The sequence below is a fragment of the Pygocentrus nattereri genome, chromosome 22 (assembly GCF_015220715.1).
Source record: "Pygocentrus nattereri isolate fPygNat1 chromosome 22, fPygNat1.pri, whole genome shotgun sequence".
Classification (NCBI taxonomy): domain Eukaryota; kingdom Metazoa; phylum Chordata; class Actinopteri; order Characiformes; family Serrasalmidae; genus Pygocentrus; species Pygocentrus nattereri.
The window spans coordinates 1,586,891-1,607,785 of record NC_051232.1 but is presented as its reverse complement, the minus strand read 5'-3'; the positions used below and the strand labels follow the sequence as shown (position 1 = coordinate 1,607,785).

Genomic DNA, 20,895 nt, shown 5'->3' with positions numbered 1-20,895 from the left:
TCACGAGAAGCAGAAGATGTACCCAACTTCTAAGACTGAACTTTAGAGGTGTGGAAAAATATGCCTGCAGGCCTCTGTGTGATTTTCTGTTGAATGTTTTCTCCTTTTTTTCTGCCACTAAAAAATGAATAACTTGTTCTTTTAGCCATTTTTTTCTTGGCCATTTTGATGGAAATTTCATTTTAAAAAGTAAATAAATAAATAAAATAATAACATAGTTCAATTTATCATGGGCTTTTCTTAAATCCAAAATGCTACAAACCAGTAGGTAAAACATCGAATAAAACTCAGGATAAATGTCCATGAATCCTTTAAAAACACGAGTTTCAGTTTGAAGCATTCTAAATAGCCTCATGTAGGGAATTCAGACCTTTCTCCTGTAGATCTCCTGGAGATTCAGTGGAGCTGTTCCATGAACCGCTTTATGTGTACAATCAGTACGAGCATGGACAGGAAGTCAGGGTAGCCCAGCAAGTGCAGGAGGTATTTGACATCAAGGGATGGTCTCTAATATATAAACCCACATCCTGACATTGAATGAGAATATGTTTGTTTGTGTGCAGATGACCTGATGGGTTGGCTGAAGGGTTTCAGTCTACCGCTGGAGGTGATCAGCTCTAGCGTAGAAACCCTCTTCCGTCTCGGCCAATCGGAGAACACCAAGGACACCATGGTAACGTTAAATATTAATCCTTATGTGCCTGAGTCACAATCTAGCCTGTTTACAATTCACATTCATTTGCGTCCTGTATCTGAATGATGTCCTTATATGCATTTGAAGGGCATTATAACAGACCACACAAACCCTTGGGTGACCTAAATAAGCGGACTAGGAGTTTCACCACCTCTAAACAGACTCTTGTGCAGTTTTAAATTTGTTTAAACACGATTGTGTGATGCAGCATGATTCAGGAAGTCCGGGAGATGTCAACCTAGTTATGGTTGCCAAATATATTGTCTGAATCTATCCAATCAGTGGTGTATGTGTTTGTTTATTAATGAACGAAAGACCTTAAGTTAGCATTGTTTGGTTTAAAGGTAAATTTGTTATCATGAACTTTCAGAGAACCAGAACTAAAATGCAACTGTATGATTTTCTGATTGGGTTTGGACAAAGGGAACCGAGCTACAAATCTAAGATGTTCCAGTGAGTGGGGCACATATCCTACACCTTTTTTTTGAGCCATGTTAAACTCCAGGTGCACTTCTAACACTTTGTGTACAAAAACTGTCCATATTAATTTTGTATTAGCATTTTCTAACTTCTCTTTAGCCCTTAGAATTAAACAGGCTATTTTTGTTACTTTGCCTTTAAGCCTGATAGTAAGATGAAGTAAATGACCTCTGTTCTGATTAAAAACAAAGCAACCTTGACTGAAACACTCGTTATAATAGTTGGAGCTAAACTGCACAGAAACGGTTGATTTAAAAATGGCCTGTTTTTTGCAGCATTGTTTCCACATGTGACCCTAAAAGGTGAGGGGAAAGTCCATGATATTGGCCCTTTAAACATCACATAGCGCACTTCTCTGCTCCACTTCTGTACCAGTCTCGTTTAAAAAAAGTACATATTGCATTGTGGAAATGCATCTGATCAATATCTAAATGCAGAAAGAAAAGCATCTGCATCTAAGCATGAATATTGTAAGTGCTGTGTATTGACTAAGGTGATCAGGTGTTAATGCCAGGTGTTAACAGGGCCTCTGTAAACCCCACTGTGGTTGTGAATGTGTTTGCTTTTGTTAGGCCTTCTTGAATCAGTTCTGTGGAGAGCTTGTCTCACTCTGTGAAGAATATCTGTCCGGCGTCCTCTTGAACGAGAGAGGAGCAGAGAACCTGAATGAAGAGCTGCTGGTAAGACACTGACCTGAGATCAGCTCCTGCTCAGCAATTGTTTCACCACCAATTCACATGAAACTACAGAAACTGATCCTAGAACTGTGGAGAGAGCAGTTTGTTTCAACACCCCACAGACTGCTACTCTGAAGGCATGAAAGGGCAAATGAGCAGAGGAGGTCAGGGTTATTTGAGATCTCTGCTCTTCTGTCACACAGACGTCTTTTGCGTTTATTAGGGTGGTCATTATTGTAAATATTTATATTTGAATGTACTGCTAACAAAATGGGTAATTAATAAGCCTTTAGAAACAAATGTCTATTGAAAATAAAGAGAATCCAAGTGTGGAAAAAGTAGGTACATTTTCAAAAAGCCCCTTTCGCTACTCATGCCGTGTAAATTGGGTCCCTCTCTGTCTTTCTCTCTCTCTCCCTCTCTCAGGCTAAATATCTGTACACTTTGGGTGTGGCCTCCCTACACTGTCCTGCCAAAGTGCAGAAGAGAGTTTTCCTTCTCGTTCAGTCCATTCTCACTTCCTCTGAGCAGCCAGGTGTGTTTCTTTCCCTTTGTCTATCCATTCACCAAGACCACAAGAAGTGTTCATTGTAACATTTTGACTGAATGTGTTACCAGCATAGAGACTGTTGTAGTGAGTCGCTCCACAGTTCAGTGAGTCGCTCTACTTCAGTTCAGGTGTTTAGACATTAATTAGACTGCATGTCTCTCAATGACTTGTTCAGAGACCATGAACAACTACAGTGGTTTTGTTGGCATTCTGTGCGTCACCCACAGGTTCTGAAGAAGGAGCGGAGCTGCCAGCGAGTCAGCCTCTGTCTCAGTTCAAGTCGTCCTCTATGCCTACTGTGGTCCGAGCTCATGCAGTCATTACTCTAGGTATGGTGCACAATAGCACACACCTACCTTGCTGCACTCATCAAGCCGTTGTGTTGATACTGATAGGGTGGCTATTTTAAGCTGTTTGAATGGCGAAACTTTTATCCGTATAGCTTCACCATAATCTGCATATCTTAAGTGGGGCTGCACAATGTATTCTCTATTAATTGGTATGGTGCAATTTCTGTCTTTGGAATACTGATATTACAGAAGACTACAACACGTATCCCTCTGTCTACCATATTTTGTTTTGTCAAAGCCAAGTCAACAAACGTGTGTTTACTTTTTAATTGATCGTTTTGCCCCATTAAATATCTCTGAGACATTCTGGGACAACATGCGGTTTGCAGCTGTAAGTACAGCCTAGTGAAGATGAACGTATGGCAGGAACAGCCGTTTTAGGAGAATAAAGTGTGGAGGCACGTGAAGGTGGCTTCATAATGACTTCTTGAAAAAACCCAGTTGTTAGCGTTGAGATCTGGGCCCACAAAATGCAAGCAAATGACGGAACTGCCAGTAAAACATCACTAATTGACTCTTTAACTGGATTACACTTTATATCCTCCTTATAAGTGAATATATTCTGCCCTCACTAGAGTAGACTGAGCAGGTCAGCAGAAAGCTAACAGGCTAATACTACTATAATTATATTATTTATACTATTACTAATATTATTATTATTATATTATACTATACTATTTTTATTTCTATTTATTTTCACATTTCTATTATGTTAGGATGTTTTCTTTACTCTTTGCTGAAATCATAATAGGTTCTTGTTAATAGGTTGTAATGGGTATTATAATAGGTTCGTGATTATAAATCTGTTATAATAGGTTATAATAGGACGCAGGAATAAGGTGGATGCCAGTTACCTGTTGCTATATTTTACATTAATGCAGTCCAGTGTTAGCAACTCGTATCAAGGGGTTGCCCAGTGTGTTTTTAATACATTGTAATGCATTTGAATAGTTCAGTGTGCATATAGCTATTTTAACCGCTGACCGGTCCAGGCTGTAAGGGTTAGTCCTCTGTAAATCAGAACTCAGTTTGAACTCTCTCTCACTCCCTCTTTCCTCCTTCCTTCTCTCCTTGTCTCTCCCCAGGAAAGCTGTGTTTGCAGCATGAGGAGCTGATGGTGCGGTACCTGCCTGCATTTGCCCGGGAGCTGGAAGTGGGCCGGGAGCTGGCAGTGCGCAGTAACGTGGTGGTGGTGCTGTGTGACCTGTGCGTGCGCTACCCAAACACGCTGACCCGATACATCCCAAACATCTCAGCCTGCCTCGAAGACGCAGAGCCCCTCATCAGAGAGCAGACCCTCATCATGCTCACCAACCTGCTGCAGGTGCACAGAACACACAAGCACATTTACAACAGACCAAACATTTGGAAACAAGAATAACGAGATTTTTTTTTTAGGAATAATTGTCTGTATTAAGAGCTGGATGATCATCTATACCAATATACTGTGATATTGACTTACTATGATGATTTTATATAATACCCATAACACAATCCATTCCCTTTTACCAAGTGGTTCATTGTTAGTTTTACAATTTTATTTTTATTTTATTTAACTTTACTCATGAGAGTTTTGAAAAAAGATCACTTAACAAATTAATATATTTAAAAGTGAAATAAATGATACGTTTGTTTTTCGGAAATGTGCTTTCTGTCTGGTCATCTTTTACAATACTATGCAAGATGTCCTTTAGTATCATTTTAAGAGGAAAAAATGTGTTAATGGAAACTACATGTTATTTCATATATTTTCATGTTGTGAAAATCTAAAATTATATATATATATATATATATATATATATATATATATATATATATATATATATATATATATATATATATACTAACAGTATATATATATAATATTATACATACTAATATATACTAACAGTAACGATTGTTATTTAGCATGGAGCAAAATTGCTTAATGTGTGCACCAACATTGTACAACGAACTGATTTTTCGTTCGTTTGCTCCCGGTGATTACTGCTCTTCCACAATGATAGTCATTTGTAAAAGTTTGAGCTCCCCAGTCAAATGACATGTTTTGTTTATTTTCTAACTGAAAATAAATGAACACGTAATTTACAGAGAACGCCCTTTACTTAAAGACCGTTTTAGTGAACAATTTCTCAGTTTAACATATTTGGGAAAAAATAAATCCTAAGATGTGTCATAACTTTTTCACAGCCCAGCTTTATTTGCTTAATTTTTTTTCAATATGTTAAATTTAAGAAATCAACTAATAAGTAAATTGCGCACTAAAATGAACAGAAATGTGTTCTGTGTAGAGGTTGTATGATCAGCAGAATGGACTTTGACTGGAGTCATCCAACCTGTAAATGTTATTTATTCATAATGCTAATTCAGATCATATACATTTATTAATGGTAATGTATAAGCATCAGTGGACATGTATATGACACAGATTGGATGCTAGCATCAACCCACAATTCCTGTATTTCTGCATCCCATCTTTTTTTCTGTTTATTCATACTTTTAGCCTGTAGTGTACATATTTATGTACTCTGTCCTGCTGCTGGTGAAGATGCCACATATGCTTTCACCTTCAACACGCTGGCTGAGCTGCTCTCTTTGGTCCCTTGCTGTGCGGTAGTTGAGAGCAGGCTGTTGAGGGTGAGGCGAAAATAAGGATGTGAGTTAAACTGTCCGTATCTGTGCTGTTTCAGGAAGAGTTTGTCAAATGGAAGGGGTCCCTGTTCTATCGGTTTGCTGCTGCGCTAGTGGACCCTGATCCCTCAATTGCAGAGTAAGTCTTCAGCTTATGAAGTGAGAACAAACACAATGTGATACCGTTTACAGATTCCACTTGTACTGTTGCTTAATTTTGAATGGAATTATTAAAGCTGCTTATTCTATAGAGCAGTCAATCTATCCTTTTAGTACCAAGATTTACCTGATAGCACCGTCTAATGCAATTGTGCTCAGTCGTTTGTTTGCTGTTGCTGTTGTTTAGTCTCTGTGAGTACTGCCTGGTGGACATCCTCCTGAAGAAGAACCCTCTGATGTTCTCTCAGCACTTCATCGAGTGCATCTTCTATTTCAACTCCTATGAGAAACATAAGAAATACAACAAATTCCCTGAGACTGAGAGGTAGGCTCTTAACCAATTTAAGTGTATGGTTAAATGCATACCATGCAACATTTGGACCTTTATTATGTCTAGAATGGACACTATGATCTAACGGAAGAATTCCTTACGATTATAATGTATCGTCATGCAGCACTTTTTTTTTTCCCCCTCTCTTTTTTCTCTCTCTGTCATGGTATATGTTAAAGTAAGGGTGGGCGATAGATCACAAAAATAACAGTGGAATTCAAATATTATAGAGTATAGCACCACATTTAAACACTGCCATAAAAACCTCATTGGTTCACATATCTTCATATTGCCCACCTCTATGTGAAAGAATTTCTGGGAATTTAATTAACAAGAATTAAATTAGTCCAGAAGCAATATTACACTGAGAAATCATGAGTATGTTCTGATAATTTATGGTTCCTGCAGTGTATAGATGTTATTATACAACATGGGAAGTTTTTCCCCCTCTCAAAAATTTATTTACAAGGTTTCCTGTGAATTTACAGTAACAAGGCATTGGTGTGTCTTACACTATATGGTTCACTGCTAAAGTATTTCAATCCTGACAGTAAGCATGTTATCTGACAGTCAGAAGAACAAGTTGTCCCTCAAAGGGCAGATGAACCAGGGCAAGCGTTTCAGGATCTACAGATTTCTACTGAAGAACTTCACTGATGAACAGCGCTTTAACATCACTACCAGAATCAGTCAAGATATCCTCGGTACGTGTGTGTTAAGGGTGTAGAAACTGCTTGAATGTGAGGGTTGGTATAATCGGTTAGAATAAAATGTAATACAATATTTGTACAGTATTTTTAACCTTGTTGAGCTAATTTAAATTTAAAATTAAAAATCCACTTTTTTCCCTTCTTCATTCTTCTCCTCTTGTATATATAAATGGGTGGCGATCTCCTCCGTAGCCTACTTTGTGGACTCAGAATTGCCTCTGGACGCAGAGGGGGCCGAGCTGTTGGCCGATGTATTCGACGTTCTGTCTTTGAAAGAGGTCAAGCTGACCGCTATGAGTGGCCCTGCCTCCGGTGATGAGCCCTCTGAGGATGAAATGGCTGCAGCTAAAGCAGTCCTGCAGAAGAAGCTTGTCTCACAGGTCAGATTGTATAGCCTGTACACACATCAACACACGTGAAGGACACAGTGGGTAAGAAATGTATCTCCGGTTGAGCCTTTGCGTGATCTGTTCTACTAATGCTAGAGCTGGGTGACGTGGGCAAAAGCCTTTAGTTTAGAAAAATGGTGCTCAGAGTGCTGGAAATGCTCAAACTCATAACCTGTTATACTCTCTATACCTTGAACACTAACAGTGTTAACTGTCACGCTGGTTTATGGTGCTGTGAGTGAACGGCTAGACTTCACCCTCCACATATGTAGAGTAAATATCAATCTATGGTACTGAATCTCACAGCTACTGATAATACTGGATAATCATAGCGATTTAATCGAAAATAGTAAGTCAATGTTCATCTTGATGACGGTTATGTCTGTTGTATTGGTGACGTTAATCTATATGGCTCGTTATTAATGCTTTGTGTGAGTTTGTCCGTCTGCTGTAAGCTGTTGTAAGTTGTTTAAAGGTTTAGTGTAAAGCCGCATGTCTTCTCTGTGAGCAGGTGCAGAAGAAGAACTTTGTGGAGAATGTGATTCCCATGGTCATCGCTCTGAAGAACATACTGGAGCAGCACCGCTCACCTGTCCTCAAACATCTCATGGCTTACCTGCAGGTATGACTTGTCACAGGTTAACACATTTTTTTAACAAAGATGCATAAATTAGCATTAAGGTGTTGAGCAACCTATAAAAGTGTAAAACAATTTTAAACAAGGTTCACGACTGAAGATATAAATACTAATGTTAAGGAGAGCTAAGGAACATAAAATGTGGCTGGTGCTAAAGTTAAGACACATTTTCACTTGACTGTTTTTCACGTCAAGCTAAGCTAATGAAGAAGAATTGTGCACTAAAATGTGCAGGAAAAATGCAATATTTGTTATTTGTTTATATCCTGCAGTAGATGTTATATGTGTTGTTTTTTTTTTTATTTGTTTATTTTATTTTCTTGAAGAATCAGAACGTTTAGTTTGATGGAGCAGAGCTGGCATCAAGCCATGGGTGTTATACTTTTATACAGTTGTATTTTAATTACTACAGTTATATTACTCAGCAAAATATGATGCTATTAACTTGTGTTCATGGGTGCTTGTATTGTCACAGGAGTTCACAAAAGCTCCTGTTTTGAGTGTTTTATCAAAAATGCCCCTTTGGTGAAACACATTGATTCTAAATGTTTTCATTGCAACCAGCAGATGGAGTAGCTCTGCACTTTCCCTCCTCACAGGTCACAGTATTTCACACATATACGCAAGTCCGTTTGAGATTGTGTATTGGTCTCACATGGTTTGAGGCAGGTGAGGCAGGCAGTTTGCTCAGTGCTAGTCGGTGGCGTATTGTAAGCTTCCATTACTAAATTATCTTCATAGCTTCAGTGCAAAACTAAAGATGCAAACTTCATACACCAAACGTGTCTTGGCTGATCGACTCCGTTTAGGACAAAAAGGGAAATAATGGGAGTTTGCAAATCCGCATTCTTGTGTTGTAGGTGACCATGCAGGACTATCGCACAGAGGTGAAGGAGCTTTTTGCCGCAGACGAGCAGCTGGCTGCAGAGGTGGAGTTCAACCTGAAGATGTTTGAGAAGCAGAAAGAGCAGGAGCAGCAGGAGTTAGCACAGCAACTTGGCAACTTTACTCTGTCACCCAGACCTAAAGTGAGTATCACATGTGTATCTTTATGGCAGCAACATAGTCAACTAGAAAGCGTTAAGTGCCAGAAGAATAGCTGTAATGTAGTTGATGACTACTGGCCACTAACACGAGTGCTGACTCTGCATTTACCTGCCTAGTTAGAATAACAACTACTGCAGTAAGACAGTGCTAATTAATCAGGGTCCTACCATGTACAGCACTAGACGTAGATGTCTGAGGGGGAATAACTAAAGAATGGAGATTTTCTTGTCATAGTATTAAACCATTTCTTTACCTCGGTCACCTGTACTGCTTACATTCCTCACTACAACTAGTTCATCTCCTGCTGAAAATGACATGTTCCATTGGTTTTCTGAGTGGAAAATAATAATGCATCCTCTAGTGCAAAAGTGGGGGGTTCTAAGTGAGGTATCCTAGACCCCATTAGCCTCCTTTTATACCTCTGCTTCATTATAACCTGGTGTACAGTGAGTCACCTTGTTATTTACAGACCGTCTCTGATACAGTAACTGGTTTGCTTTTTTGTGTTCAGGTTAGTGCTGCTGCCTCTCCAGCTGCTGGCGTTGGCAGCAGGCCAGGCATTGCCACTCCTCTCGCCCCTGGCTCTGCTCAGAGACCCTCAAACAACTGCAGGTCTGCCAACATGCTCAGGTAACGCCACCCTCTGTCCCTGTACACTGACACTAGTGGGCTTGTCTTTAGCGCAGAGGATTAATCATTAGACCTTTGCGGTTTGAGGTTTTGAGTTATTTTGTAGTCGACAACATGCCGATTGGTGTGAAAAGTAAGGCTACTACTGTTATAACTACACACTATTCTGTATTATGTGTGCTTTGTTTAGGGCTTTCAAAGCAAGCACATTCGTAATGTGCTGAAGTGATGAATTATTGATGCCACTCATTTGTAAACACTGTAACGGCATTTTCCTAGTTTGACCATTCAAGCCGTCCCTGGTTGTGTAGGCTCTATCTTGCAATGAGACAGTCCGTGTAGCCCTCTCATTTAAATATCGCTTTACATGGCAGTCTGCGCTGGACAGAGCTTGCAGGAGAGCTATCGATTAATCAGCAAAAGCAAACTGCAGAAATCTGGTTCACTCAAGAGCCTCCACCGAAACCAGACTCCACATGCTGTGTGAACGTTGACACGTTGAAAATGATCATACTGAATTACTGAGAACTAAACTGGTCAAATAATTGAGGTTAATCATGATTTACTACACAAAACCAGTGTGAACAGTTTGATATTACATTTTTTTACAACACCAGCTTCTGGGATTGTGAACTACTACTGCTTCTTGACTTGTGCAAGACGTTTTGGTGAGTGTTATTTTTGCTTGACCACAGAACGGCGTCGTTGTTCACATGATGGCGCTGTTTATGGTGCGGTCTAAACTATGTTGGACAGAACATTTTAGGCTTCGTAACTTTTGTTAACCAGAGTCGAGTGATTTTCAGCTTGGACCCAAAGCTCTCCTGGATTCTTACAGCAAGCATAAGGAAAAGATGACGACACAGTCTCTTTCTCACTGTCCCTCACTCTCTGCACCCCTCCTCTCAGGCGTCGTACGTTTGCTGGTATGCTGACTCCTGTGGGAAGACGAGGTTCGCAGAGCATGATCTGCTCAGGTAGAACACACACCAAAAGTATATTTCTGCTGAAAATATCAATTTATTTAATGGGTGGGTTATTGATTCCCACTCCTGACTTCTAGGTTTTCTGTGCTTGTGGAAAGTATTGTATCTACGCTGTTGTCACATAAATATTCAAAGGAATAGTTTTGTGGGAAAACCTTTATCCAGTTTTCTTCTTGCTCAAAATGGACAAAAATTCATTTTACGACTGTTTATAGCTGTGCAACATTTGGCTCCACTATTTATTAGCTACATTAACCAGTTTACTGTGTGCTACTTCTTGTAAAAAGGCTGTTGATCTTTTACATTGTGATTGCTCCAACAGGATCTTCAAAGGGGGTTTTTGATGGCAGAGCTATCAGCACACCACAAGGTGAATACATAGATTCTCACATTTGCTCCAACTAGCTGATCCTCAGCTCAGAGGCAAATGTGTAAAACTGCTCTTCATACCTGAAGATGGATGAAATTAATCTTTAGCATTTCTGAAATGAAAAATTTGATTTAATTGAATTTAATTTCAACTCAAATTTGTGTGAATTGAGTTGCCATGATCTGTACGATAAACTTGCCTACATGTTAAATGATATTGTATGTATGATTTATATATAAGTATATGGTCTGAGTCAAAGTGAGTTGCACTTCACATGATTTCTGTAAGTTTAGAGGAATTAGTAAAAGACGGGTAAGATGAACTGCAGTGCCTTGTGCTAATTTTGAGGAAAGCAGCTTGTTTTCAATTAATAAACTGTACCCTTGACTCTTCATGTGCCGTATTTTTCTACTGGCGCTAAAAGATTTGAGCTAAAAGTGACGGAAACCAACAACAAGGCCAGGTTTTGGGTGACACAGACTTCTACATTAACCTTAAAGCCAATACAAAACTAAGCAAGCCTTCAGATACCAAACCAGTCGGTTCATAGATTTCATTCACGTGGAGAGAAAGTTGTGTAAATTTGATTTTAAGTACATGGTCGCAATAGTAGATCATTTGCTTTATTTCTGTAGGAATTACATTAGTTTGCTGACACAACCAGCTCAGCGCTGCTGAATTCCATTCAGGAACTCATTCATTTGCGTAGCCCTGTTGGATAAAAACGCTCATGACTTCATGTAACACTGATCGTGTGCTTCTGTGCAGAGAGCATCAATGAAGTGACGTTTGGAGAGCAAGTCAGCGCCATTCACTACGACGGAGCTTCAGGTAGTTTTTCTACACTGTCAGTCGTGTCTATATCAAAGCAAAGCTACTGTAAATGTATATAGATCAAGGCTGAACAAACGCACCCCATGGGGTGAAGTTGGCCTGCAAGAAAACCTGATTTGGGCTGCAAATGTGTTGCTTTAAGCTCACTCCTTCACCCAGTAAGAGAGCGTCATTTCACTGGTTCATTTTACTGTGAAGTATTTTAGTAATAATGTACAGTGTAATGTCCTGTTAATTTATACACACATGCTCATGCCTATCCTGTTTTTGTTTGGCTTATTTTTATTTGGATGTTGGGTATTTTTAATTAAAGACAATATGTTTGGGCACTCCTGCTAGAAGTGGATGATCTCTGAAAATATATCACGATACTTCAGGATATTTTTCATGATACCCTATATTTATTTTTTCAGATATCTGATTAGTTAGAAAATAGAAGAAAATTGATCTAGTAATGCTATATTAAAAAAAAACTGAATACAGTGTCTTTTTTTTCAATAGCTGTCATAATGAATCAAGTTAAATGGGATAATTTTGCTGTCTTTTTGTACTGAAACATGCGGTTGGTCTGCAGGTACTGATACATTACACGTTCAGGAGAGCATGGTGTATTGTACTGTGACATCATTTATCACTGTAAAGATATTGGCCAGCCCTAATCCCCGCTCTAGACACAGTCATTTAACTAGAATGGTGTTTACCACTAGATTGACTGCTGTAATGTTTGTTTTGGCTACAGACAGACATGACATACCTGGAGATGAGAGCGTTTTACATCTTATGTCACCTGAACATCAGTAAGTGCTTTTTTGCCTTTACTTAAAATGACCATTTAATAATCCCATGCTGAAAGTGCATACTATAAAAAAATTCATAGTGCATAACCAAGAATACAATGTATTCAATATATTAATATACTTTACTATATAAGATTTCTAAGGTGTGTTGATTTCAACACAGTACCGTCAAAAGTAATGAAGCTCCACTTACTGTATAGCTGCACTTTGTAGTTTTACAATTACGGACTGTAGTCCATCTGTTTCTCTGATACTCTGTTATCCAAACTTTCACCCTGTTCTTCAGTGGTCAGGACCCCCACAGGACCCCCACAGAACAGGTACTATTTAGGTGGTGGATCATTCTCAGCACTGTAGTGACACTGATGTGGTAGTGGCATGGTGGTGTGTGTTGTGCTGGTACAAGAGGATCAGAAACCTCAGCGGCACTGCTGAGAATACTATAGACCAACCATAAATATATCAGCCAACAGCGTCCAACAGTGACTGAAACCACTAGACAAAGACCACCCAAATGATACCTGCTCTGTGATGGTCCTGACCACTGAAGAACAGAGTTAAAGGGGGCTATCAAAGTATACAGAGAAACAGATGGACTACAGTCTGTAGTTGTAGGACTACAAAGTGCTCCTGTATGATGAGTGAAGCTGATGAAATGGACAGAATGTACATATAAGGACGTGCACTTAATGAAGTGTCCGGCTGCTGCATATATCATGAAATATTAAATGCAGTCGTATGCTAATGATGGGATGCTCCTGGTAAAAGGAAACAAATGACATCTTTTGATTTTCTAAGTGAAAATATTGCACTACAAATTCTACCAATGCGTTATAGTCTCTACATGCCACGTTTTGTTTTGTTTCCCCTGTATTTTAAATTCAGTAGTAATTGAGTATTAAACTGCGCATACTTTTGTGTACAACTGTAATACCATAGCCAACATCATAACAACACATGCTTGGGAAATTGGAATATTTCAAATGAATGAATTGTAATTCAATTCAGTCAACTGGGCCATGAACGTGTCATTTATGTCTTAATGTTCACAATTCCTTCTGCCAAATTGTAGTTTCTTGACATCCAGCTTGTTGCTACGTCAGACTAACGACCTCTGCTGACCCACTCGCTGCTCAGCTGGCAGTTCGTTCTCCAGCTCCTTACACTAAATTCTCAAACTGGCGTCACCACCGAGCAGCTTTTTTGTGTTTTATTGGGTCAGTTTTACGGCTCAGTCTGATTCGGTCCGACTCTGAAGATCAGACACGTCTGGCGAATGGTGTTGGGTTCATTTCTGGCTGATTCCAGGTTGTTCAGCTGTTCTTCTGTCACAGCTGGAGACAACAGTTTGGGAATTTAGTGTCGTCTCATCTTCAGAGTCGGACCAAATCAGACTGAGCCATAAAACTGAGCCAATATCAGGTTCAGCACAGTTTGGTCAGTTTGTCCAGATCAGTATTAATGTTGTTTTGTTCCAGCCGGTCTGTGAAGCTTCTTACAGCCCGTTTAGTTTGGCGAATGGTGTTGGGTTCATTTCTGGCTGATTCCAGGCTGTTCAGCTGTTCTTCTGTCACAGCTGCCGACTGAAAAGCTGCTCAGTGGCGACGACAGTTTGGGAATTTAGCGTCGTCTCGTCTTCAGAGTCGGACCAAATCGGCTGTCGGTCAGATGTGGTCTTAACAGTGTCCGTTTTCTGTTTGTGGCAAAGTAAGAAGTAAAAACATTCAGATGGCTTGAGCGTCTCCTACAGCTGTCAGAGTCGTTGCTTAGCAACAGTGTCTTAGCGGAGTGATAGTATTTGTGAGAACCTGTAATGTTCTGGTGAAATAACAGCACAGTTAGAATGACTCTCAACCAATCAGCTCGCGTGGCCGGAACGAAGAGCTGTATAATACTCTTCAAGATGTTTGTTCTTATCTTAAAGCTAGGAACCGTTATTTTCAGGTCTTTTTAACTTTGTTTTATGTAATGTTGTCGGACTGAATTTGTCTGTGTAGAATCTGATCTGAGTTCTCTGTGATGTCTGATTCAGCGTTTCCTGCTGGTATTTGGCTGATGCAGTTTGTGGGATGCAGTTCAATGTCGTCTTTGTTTTGTTCCTAAATCTGCAATCGTGTTTTTGCACCTGTGATGTGTCCCCACTTATATTTGTGTACAGATCTAAACATTACATTTCTTTTTCAGAGCACCAGCTCCCAGACAGTGGAACGTGGAGTCTCCCATCATGAGAAAAAGCAGAAGCAAGAAAAGGCAGCTGTGAACATCTGTGTGTTCTGCTGTTACGTTTTCAGAACCTTTACTGTGTCTTAGCTTTTGTATCACTGTCCTTTTAAAACTCTCTAAGAATGCCTTTCACCTTTTCTAAAATATACAGATTTTTCTCTTATAAGTAAATAAAATATTCAAACTTTGCTTTTAGTTTTCTTACGTCTATTTGTTTAAAAATTTCTGGTTAACTCAGTAGAAGTATTCGGCGTGGTTTGATGTGAAATGATTCGTTGTAGAAAAGTTTCCAGACTGGTTTCTTTACTGTGGTGATGATTGATGTCTACAACAGAAATATAGCCATTTTATTTACTGTCCAACACCGCCAGTGAACCTCCACAGCTTTTTATATGCAACACTGATGATAGGAAAGTAGTTGTACTTTTCTTTGGGAGTGTTTGTCTTACAGGTCCCTCATGAATAGATTTTAAAAATATGTACATTTTAATAAAACTGGCTCAGACATCAGGCAGTGTGTTCATAACCATTACTCATGAAAACTTTGTCCGAGAGATTATAGAGGCATTGAATTCCGCAGACGTCTGGTTCCCATCACCACTGTGGACAATTCTGACCCATCAAACCACTGAATTATGCAAAACTCTTAAAAAATATGTGTAATTCCCTTTTAAAGGGTCAGTGAACATTGGCTGGAGAAAAAGCTCCACAGTGAGTGGAGATGCTGTGTTCTGCACTCTGCACTGAACACAGAAGTACAATCAGTATTCATTTCCATTTGGAGTGCAGTTGAACACAGCAGTCCACTCAGCTGGTAATGGCAACGATATCAGTGGATGTGTAAGTGTCTCACTGCTATGTTGAGAAAGATCAACCCATTTAAAGCCCCCAAAGTTGTCAGAAGCTGACTAATGACCACCTGTGCAGTGTGAGGTAGGTGGACTTCACAAGGTGGCTTTTTCTAATGAAGTAGGCAATTGTGTACTGTGAAGAAGTCAGAGATCCCTCTTCAGTTACATTAAGTTAAAGTTGTTCATGTCGACAGTTTAGCGGAACATTTCACATACGTGACAACATTAAATATAATATCACATCTTTCTGCATTCAGTGTGTCCATCCCTTTAAGTAAATGCTTCCATTCTTTTCAGTTTTTCCAAAGAAATCTCCAGATATATTTTCCACACCTCTGAAGTTCAGTCGAAGACGTTGGTTGCTGGTAACTCAGAACACATTCAGTGATGCTGAGGTCTGGACTCTGGGGTGGTCGGTCCACTGATCTGAGAAGAGCAGCAGCTTCTTTTTTTTTGGCTTCATGTTTGTTCTTAATTGTTTTGGTTGTCTACCATGTCTTGCAGGTGGTTGTTAGGAGTCCCATTTTCTCGGTAGCTTTTTTTTAACTTTGGTTTTGTCGCTTGTTTGTCTTTGACTTTCTCCTTCCTCGTGCGAGTGCTCTATCGAATATTTACTGTAAAACACATGAAGGGTGGTCTCTGAGCTTTGCACGGCACTTTACTGTAAACACATGAAGGTGGTCTCTGAGCTTTACACAGCACTTTACTGTAAAAACATGAAGGGTGGTCTCTGGGCTTTACACGGCACTTTACTGTAAAACACATGAAGGTGGTCTCTGAGCTTTACACAGCACTACTGTAAACACATGAAGGCTGGTCTCTGAGCTTTACACAGTACTTTACTGTAAACACATGAAGGTGGTCTCTGAGCTTTACACTGCACTTTACTGTAAAACACATGAAGGGTGGTCTCTGAGCTTTGCACAGCACTTTACTGTAAAACACATGAAGGTGGTCTCTGAGCTTTGCACAGCACTTTACTGTAAAACACATGAAGGTGGTCTCTGAGCTTTACACTGCACTTTACTGTAAACACATGAAGGGTGGTCTCTGAGCTTTGCATGGCACTTTACTGTAAAACACATGAAGGGTGGTCTCTGAGCTTTGCACGGCACTTTACTGTAAAACACATGAAGGGTGGTCTCTGAGCTTTACACAGCACTTTACTGTAAACACATGAAGGGTGGTCTCTGAGCTTTGCACGGCACTTTACTGTAAAACACATGAAGGGTGGTCTCTGAGCTTTGCACGGCACTTTACTGTAAAACACATGAAGGGTGGTCTCTGAGCTTTGCACGGCACTTTACTGTAAAACACATGAAGGTGGTCTCTGAGCTTTACACGGCACTTTACTGTAAAACACATGAAGGTGGTCTCTGAGCTTTACACAGCACTACTGTAAACACATGAAGGCTGGTCTCTGAGCTTTACACAGTACTTTACTGTAAAACACATGAAGGGTGGTCTCTGGGCTTTACACAGCACTTTACTGTAAACACATGAAGGGTGGTCTCTGGGCTTTACACGGCACTTTACTGTAAACACATGAAGGGTGGTCTCTGGGCTTTACACGGCACTTTACTGTAAAACACATGAAGGGTGGTCTCTGGGCTTTGCACGGCACTTTACTGTAAAACACATGAAGGTGGTCTCTGAGCTTTACACGGCACTTTACTGTAAAACACATGAAGGTGGTCTCTGAGCTTTACACAGCACTACTGTAAACACATGAAGCCTGGTCTCTGAGCTTTACACAGTACTTTACTGTAAAACACATGAAGGGTGGTCTCTGGGCTTTACACAGCACTTTACTGTAAACACATGAAGGGTGGTCTCTGGGCTTTACACGGCACTTTACTGTAAAACACATGAAGGGTGGTCTCTGGGCTTTACACGGCACTTTACTGTAAAACACATGAAGGGTGGTCTCTGAGCTTTACACAGCACTTTACTGTAAACACATGAAGGGTGGTCTCTGGGCTTTACACGGCACTTTACTGTAAACACATGAAGGGTGGTCTCTGGGCTTTGCACGGCACTGCAGTAAAACTGTACTTTTGTTTCTTTAAAACATCTTTATCTCTTTATCTCTTCTCTTCAGGCTGAAGTGACCATCTTTAAGTTCATTACAATTAAACATTTCACATCAAACCACCGCGTCCACACCTCAGTGACTGAAGGAGTCCGAAGTTCTGAAAATCGATGGCGCTGCCCTTTAGAAACGGAACACAGCCACCCTTCTGATTGGACGTTGCTAGGGAGGTCGCCAGGGGAGCTGTAGACGCTTCAGAGCGAGGCATTCTGGGAAAGGAAAACAACTTGTACATTGCCTACAAACGAAATGAAGGTGAGCGGTAAAAACGCGCGGCCGCGGGTAGAAACGAGCGGCCGTCGCAGCGGCGCTGCCGCGTTAGCGGTTCCCCGGCGCGCTGTTTCCAGCGGACGGCGAGCCGCAGCGCCTCGGCCTCTCACCCTGTGCGCTGCCCGCCGAGCCTGCTAGCCTAGCCTAGCCTAGCCTAGCTAACTAACTATAACGGCCGAGCTGGTCAGGATAAACACAGAAAGAACCGCAGAGACCGGCCTAGTGCTCCTCCTCTCTATTCTCTCCTCCTCTCCCCTCCTCTCTATTCTCTTTCCTCCTCTCTATTCTCTCCTCCTCTCTATTCTCTTTCCTCCTCTCTCTTCTCTCCTCCTCTCTCCTCCTCTATTCTCTTTCCTCCTCTCTATTCTCTCCTCCTCTCTCCTCCTCTATTCTCTTTCCTCCTCTCTATTCTCTCCTCCTCTCTCCTCCTCTCCCCTCCTCTCTATTCTCTTTCCTCCTCTCTCTTCTCTCTCTATTCTCTCCTCCTCTCCCCTCCTCTCTATTCTCTTTCCTCCTCTCTCTCCTCTCTCTATTCTCTCCTCCTCTCTCCTCCTCTCTATTCTCTCCTCCTCTCTATTCTTTCCTCTCTCCTCCTCTCTATTCTCTCCTCCTCTCTCCCCTCCTCTCTATTCTCTCCTCCTCTCTATTCTCTCTTCTCCTCTCTCTGTTCTCTCTCCTCCTCTCTATTCTCTCTCCTCCTCTCTCCTCCTCTCTATTCTTTCTCCTCCTCTCTATTCTCTCTCCTCCTCTCTATTCTCTCCTCTCTATTCTCTCTCCTCCTCTCTCCTCTCTATTCTCCCTCCTCTCTATTCTCTCTCCTCTCTTTCAGTGACTGGTTTAGTCCTTTATTCTCTCTCCTCTCTTTCAGTGACTGGTTTAGTCCTTTATTCTCTCTCCTCTCTTTCAGTGACTGGTTTAGTGCTTTATTCTCTCTCCTCTCTTTCAGTGACTGGTTTAGTGCTTTATTCTCTCTCCTCCTCTCTATTCTCTCTCCTCTCTTTCAGTGACTGGTTTAGTGCTTTATTCTCTCTCCTCCTCTCTATTCTCTCTCCTCTCTTTCAGTGACTGGTTTAGTGCTTTATTCTCTCTCCTCCTCTCTATTCTCTCTCCTCTCTTTCAGTGACTGGTTTAGTGCTTTATTCTCTCTCACCTCTCTTTCAGTGACTGGTTTAGTGCTTTATTCTCTCTCCTCCTCTCTATTCTCTCTCCTCTCTTTCAGTGACTGGTTTAGTGCTTTATTCTCTCTCCTCCTCTCTATTCTCTCTCCTCTCTTTCAGTGACTGGTTTAGTGCTTTATTCTCTCTCCTCCTCTCTATTCTCTCTCCTCTCTTTCAGTGACTGGTTTAGTGCTTTATTCTCTCTCACCTCTCTTTCAGTGACTGGTTTAGTGCTTTATTCTCTCTCTCCTCTCTTTCAGTGACTGGTTTAGTGCTTTATTCTCTCTCCTCCTCTCTATTCTCTCTCCTCTTTCAGTGACTGGTTTAGTGCTTTATTCTCTCTCTCCTCTCTTTCAGTGACTGGTTTAGTGCTTTATTCTCTCTCACCTCTCTTTCAGTGACTGGTTTAGTGCTTTATTCTCTCTCCTCCTCTCTATTCTCTCTCCTCTCTTTCAGTGACTGGTTTAGTGCTTTATTCTCTCTCTCCTCTCTTGCAGCGCGTCTTCACTCTCTCAGAAAAGCCCTGGAGCGGCTCGTGTTTGCAGTACAAGTGGCAGAAGGCTTTGGGGAACTATCTCGCCGTCGCGGGGTGAGAGGAGTAACCATTAACTTTGTTATTGATCACCACTGAAGGATCACACAGAGCCTCTCAGGTGACATGGTGACTAAAGGCGTGGCCATGAATTGATATATTGAAGCCGTGATATACTGTATTGCCTACATGACATACTATATTGAGACCACAATTTACTGTAGTGAGCATATGAATTATGAACTATTTTGAGGCCATGATTTACTACATTTGATGTCACATATTACAAATGACTGTATTCCTGCCACAGTTTGCTTCATTGAAGCCCCAGTACACTATACTGACTACATGGATTACTATATTGAAGTCACAGTTTGCTATATTGAGTACACAAATTACTATATTGAGGCCACGATTTAATGAACTCTCTTGTGTTGATGAATTACTATATTCATCATCATCATCATCATCAATACAAATTACTATATTGACTTCACAGTTTACTAAATTTAGTAAACAAGTTAATATATCGAGGCCACAAATTAATATATTGGGGCCACAAGTTATGAGAAACTCTTAGCCTCAATATATAAATTCATAATAATTACTCACCATGGCACTTCAGGGGATGTGTAGGCTGGAGTTTGCGGAGGGAATTCTAACCATGTTTTTTCTATCTAATGATCAGCCCCGACACCTCCGTCAAGATATTCGACCGTCATGGGCAGAAGATGAACGAACTCAGTCTCCCTGGGCAAGTGAACATCTCCATAATCACTGCTGTTGTCATACTGCGCTGGACTGAGCACCTGAGGCTGAAGTTGGCTGCTTATTCAGCAGCTGCTTATTTGAGTTTTCCATTCTGACTTAAGGCTGATTAGAATATTTCGTTTCACATTAGGGTGTAACAGGGAATTTGAATAAGACACTAAAACTCATTTGCACTGAACGTTGGCTAAACATCTAAAATACAGTCACCAAGCATCCACAGTTTGTTGGATTCGACAAGATATTGGAGACATTCCTTTAAAACTCTGGTCCATGTTGACATAATTGTATGAAACAGTTCCTGCAGATCACTTTCATGCTGCGAGTCTTCTGTTCTACCACATCCCAGAGGTTTTCTGGTGACGTGGAGAACGCAGAACTCATTGGGCCTCATTCACCAGGATCTTCCTAACCTTTTTCTTAAATTTGTTCTTGAGAAAGATCCTAAGATAAAAATCTATGTCACCTTCATATCATGTTCTTAAACTGCAGTGTTGTTCAACACCTTTGTGCCCTTGACTGTGTGTAGATTCGGTTCCCAAAATAAATCCCAAATAAGGAAACACTGGTGAATGTCAGAATGAAGCCCTGAATCAGTCAATACACTTTTGAGATTTGATAAGCTGTTCTGAATATTAATCCTATGTAAATGATTACACCCTGAACTATTTCCTGAGGTAGTTATGTCTTTTTTTTGACGCAGCCACAGTTTCTGACAACACACATGTAA

At 40.7% G+C, this 20,895-nt stretch overlaps 2 protein-coding genes across 2 annotated transcripts in view; both read left to right on the top strand.

Moving 5' to 3' along the window:
- The window catches only part of ncapd3 (non-SMC condensin II complex, subunit D3), a 30,800-nt gene extending 15,795 nt beyond the window's left edge, over window positions 1-15,005 (top strand). The window contains exons 19-35 of the mRNA XM_017724920.2: window positions 564-673; window positions 1,747-1,854; window positions 2,278-2,386; window positions 2,629-2,730; window positions 3,837-4,075; window positions 5,442-5,521; window positions 5,729-5,866; window positions 6,443-6,576; window positions 6,775-6,962; window positions 7,483-7,593; window positions 8,469-8,636; window positions 9,167-9,285; window positions 10,195-10,262; window positions 10,594-10,641; window positions 11,410-11,472; window positions 12,215-12,272; window positions 14,457-15,005. Coding sequence (XP_017580409.1) covers window positions 564-673; window positions 1,747-1,854; window positions 2,278-2,386; window positions 2,629-2,730; window positions 3,837-4,075; window positions 5,442-5,521; window positions 5,729-5,866; window positions 6,443-6,576; window positions 6,775-6,962; window positions 7,483-7,593; window positions 8,469-8,636; window positions 9,167-9,285; window positions 10,195-10,262; window positions 10,594-10,641; window positions 11,410-11,472; window positions 12,215-12,272; window positions 14,457-14,532 — 1,919 coding nt within the window. The 3' untranslated portion in view covers window positions 14,533-15,005. The remainder of the gene's footprint in view (window positions 1-563; window positions 674-1,746; window positions 1,855-2,277; window positions 2,387-2,628; window positions 2,731-3,836; window positions 4,076-5,441; window positions 5,522-5,728; window positions 5,867-6,442; window positions 6,577-6,774; window positions 6,963-7,482; window positions 7,594-8,468; window positions 8,637-9,166; window positions 9,286-10,194; window positions 10,263-10,593; window positions 10,642-11,409; window positions 11,473-12,214; window positions 12,273-14,456) is intronic.
- A 2,627-nt stretch (window positions 15,006-17,632) lies between these two features.
- Window positions 17,633-20,895, top strand: part of wdr19 (WD repeat domain 19) — a 41,987-nt gene continuing 38,724 nt past the window's right edge. The window contains exons 1-3 of the mRNA XM_037533101.1: window positions 17,633-17,693; window positions 19,363-19,454; window positions 20,086-20,151. Of these exons, the coding sequence (XP_037388998.1) occupies window positions 17,688-17,693; window positions 19,363-19,454; window positions 20,086-20,151 (164 nt within the window). The 5' untranslated portion in view covers window positions 17,633-17,687. The remainder of the gene's footprint in view (window positions 17,694-19,362; window positions 19,455-20,085; window positions 20,152-20,895) is intronic.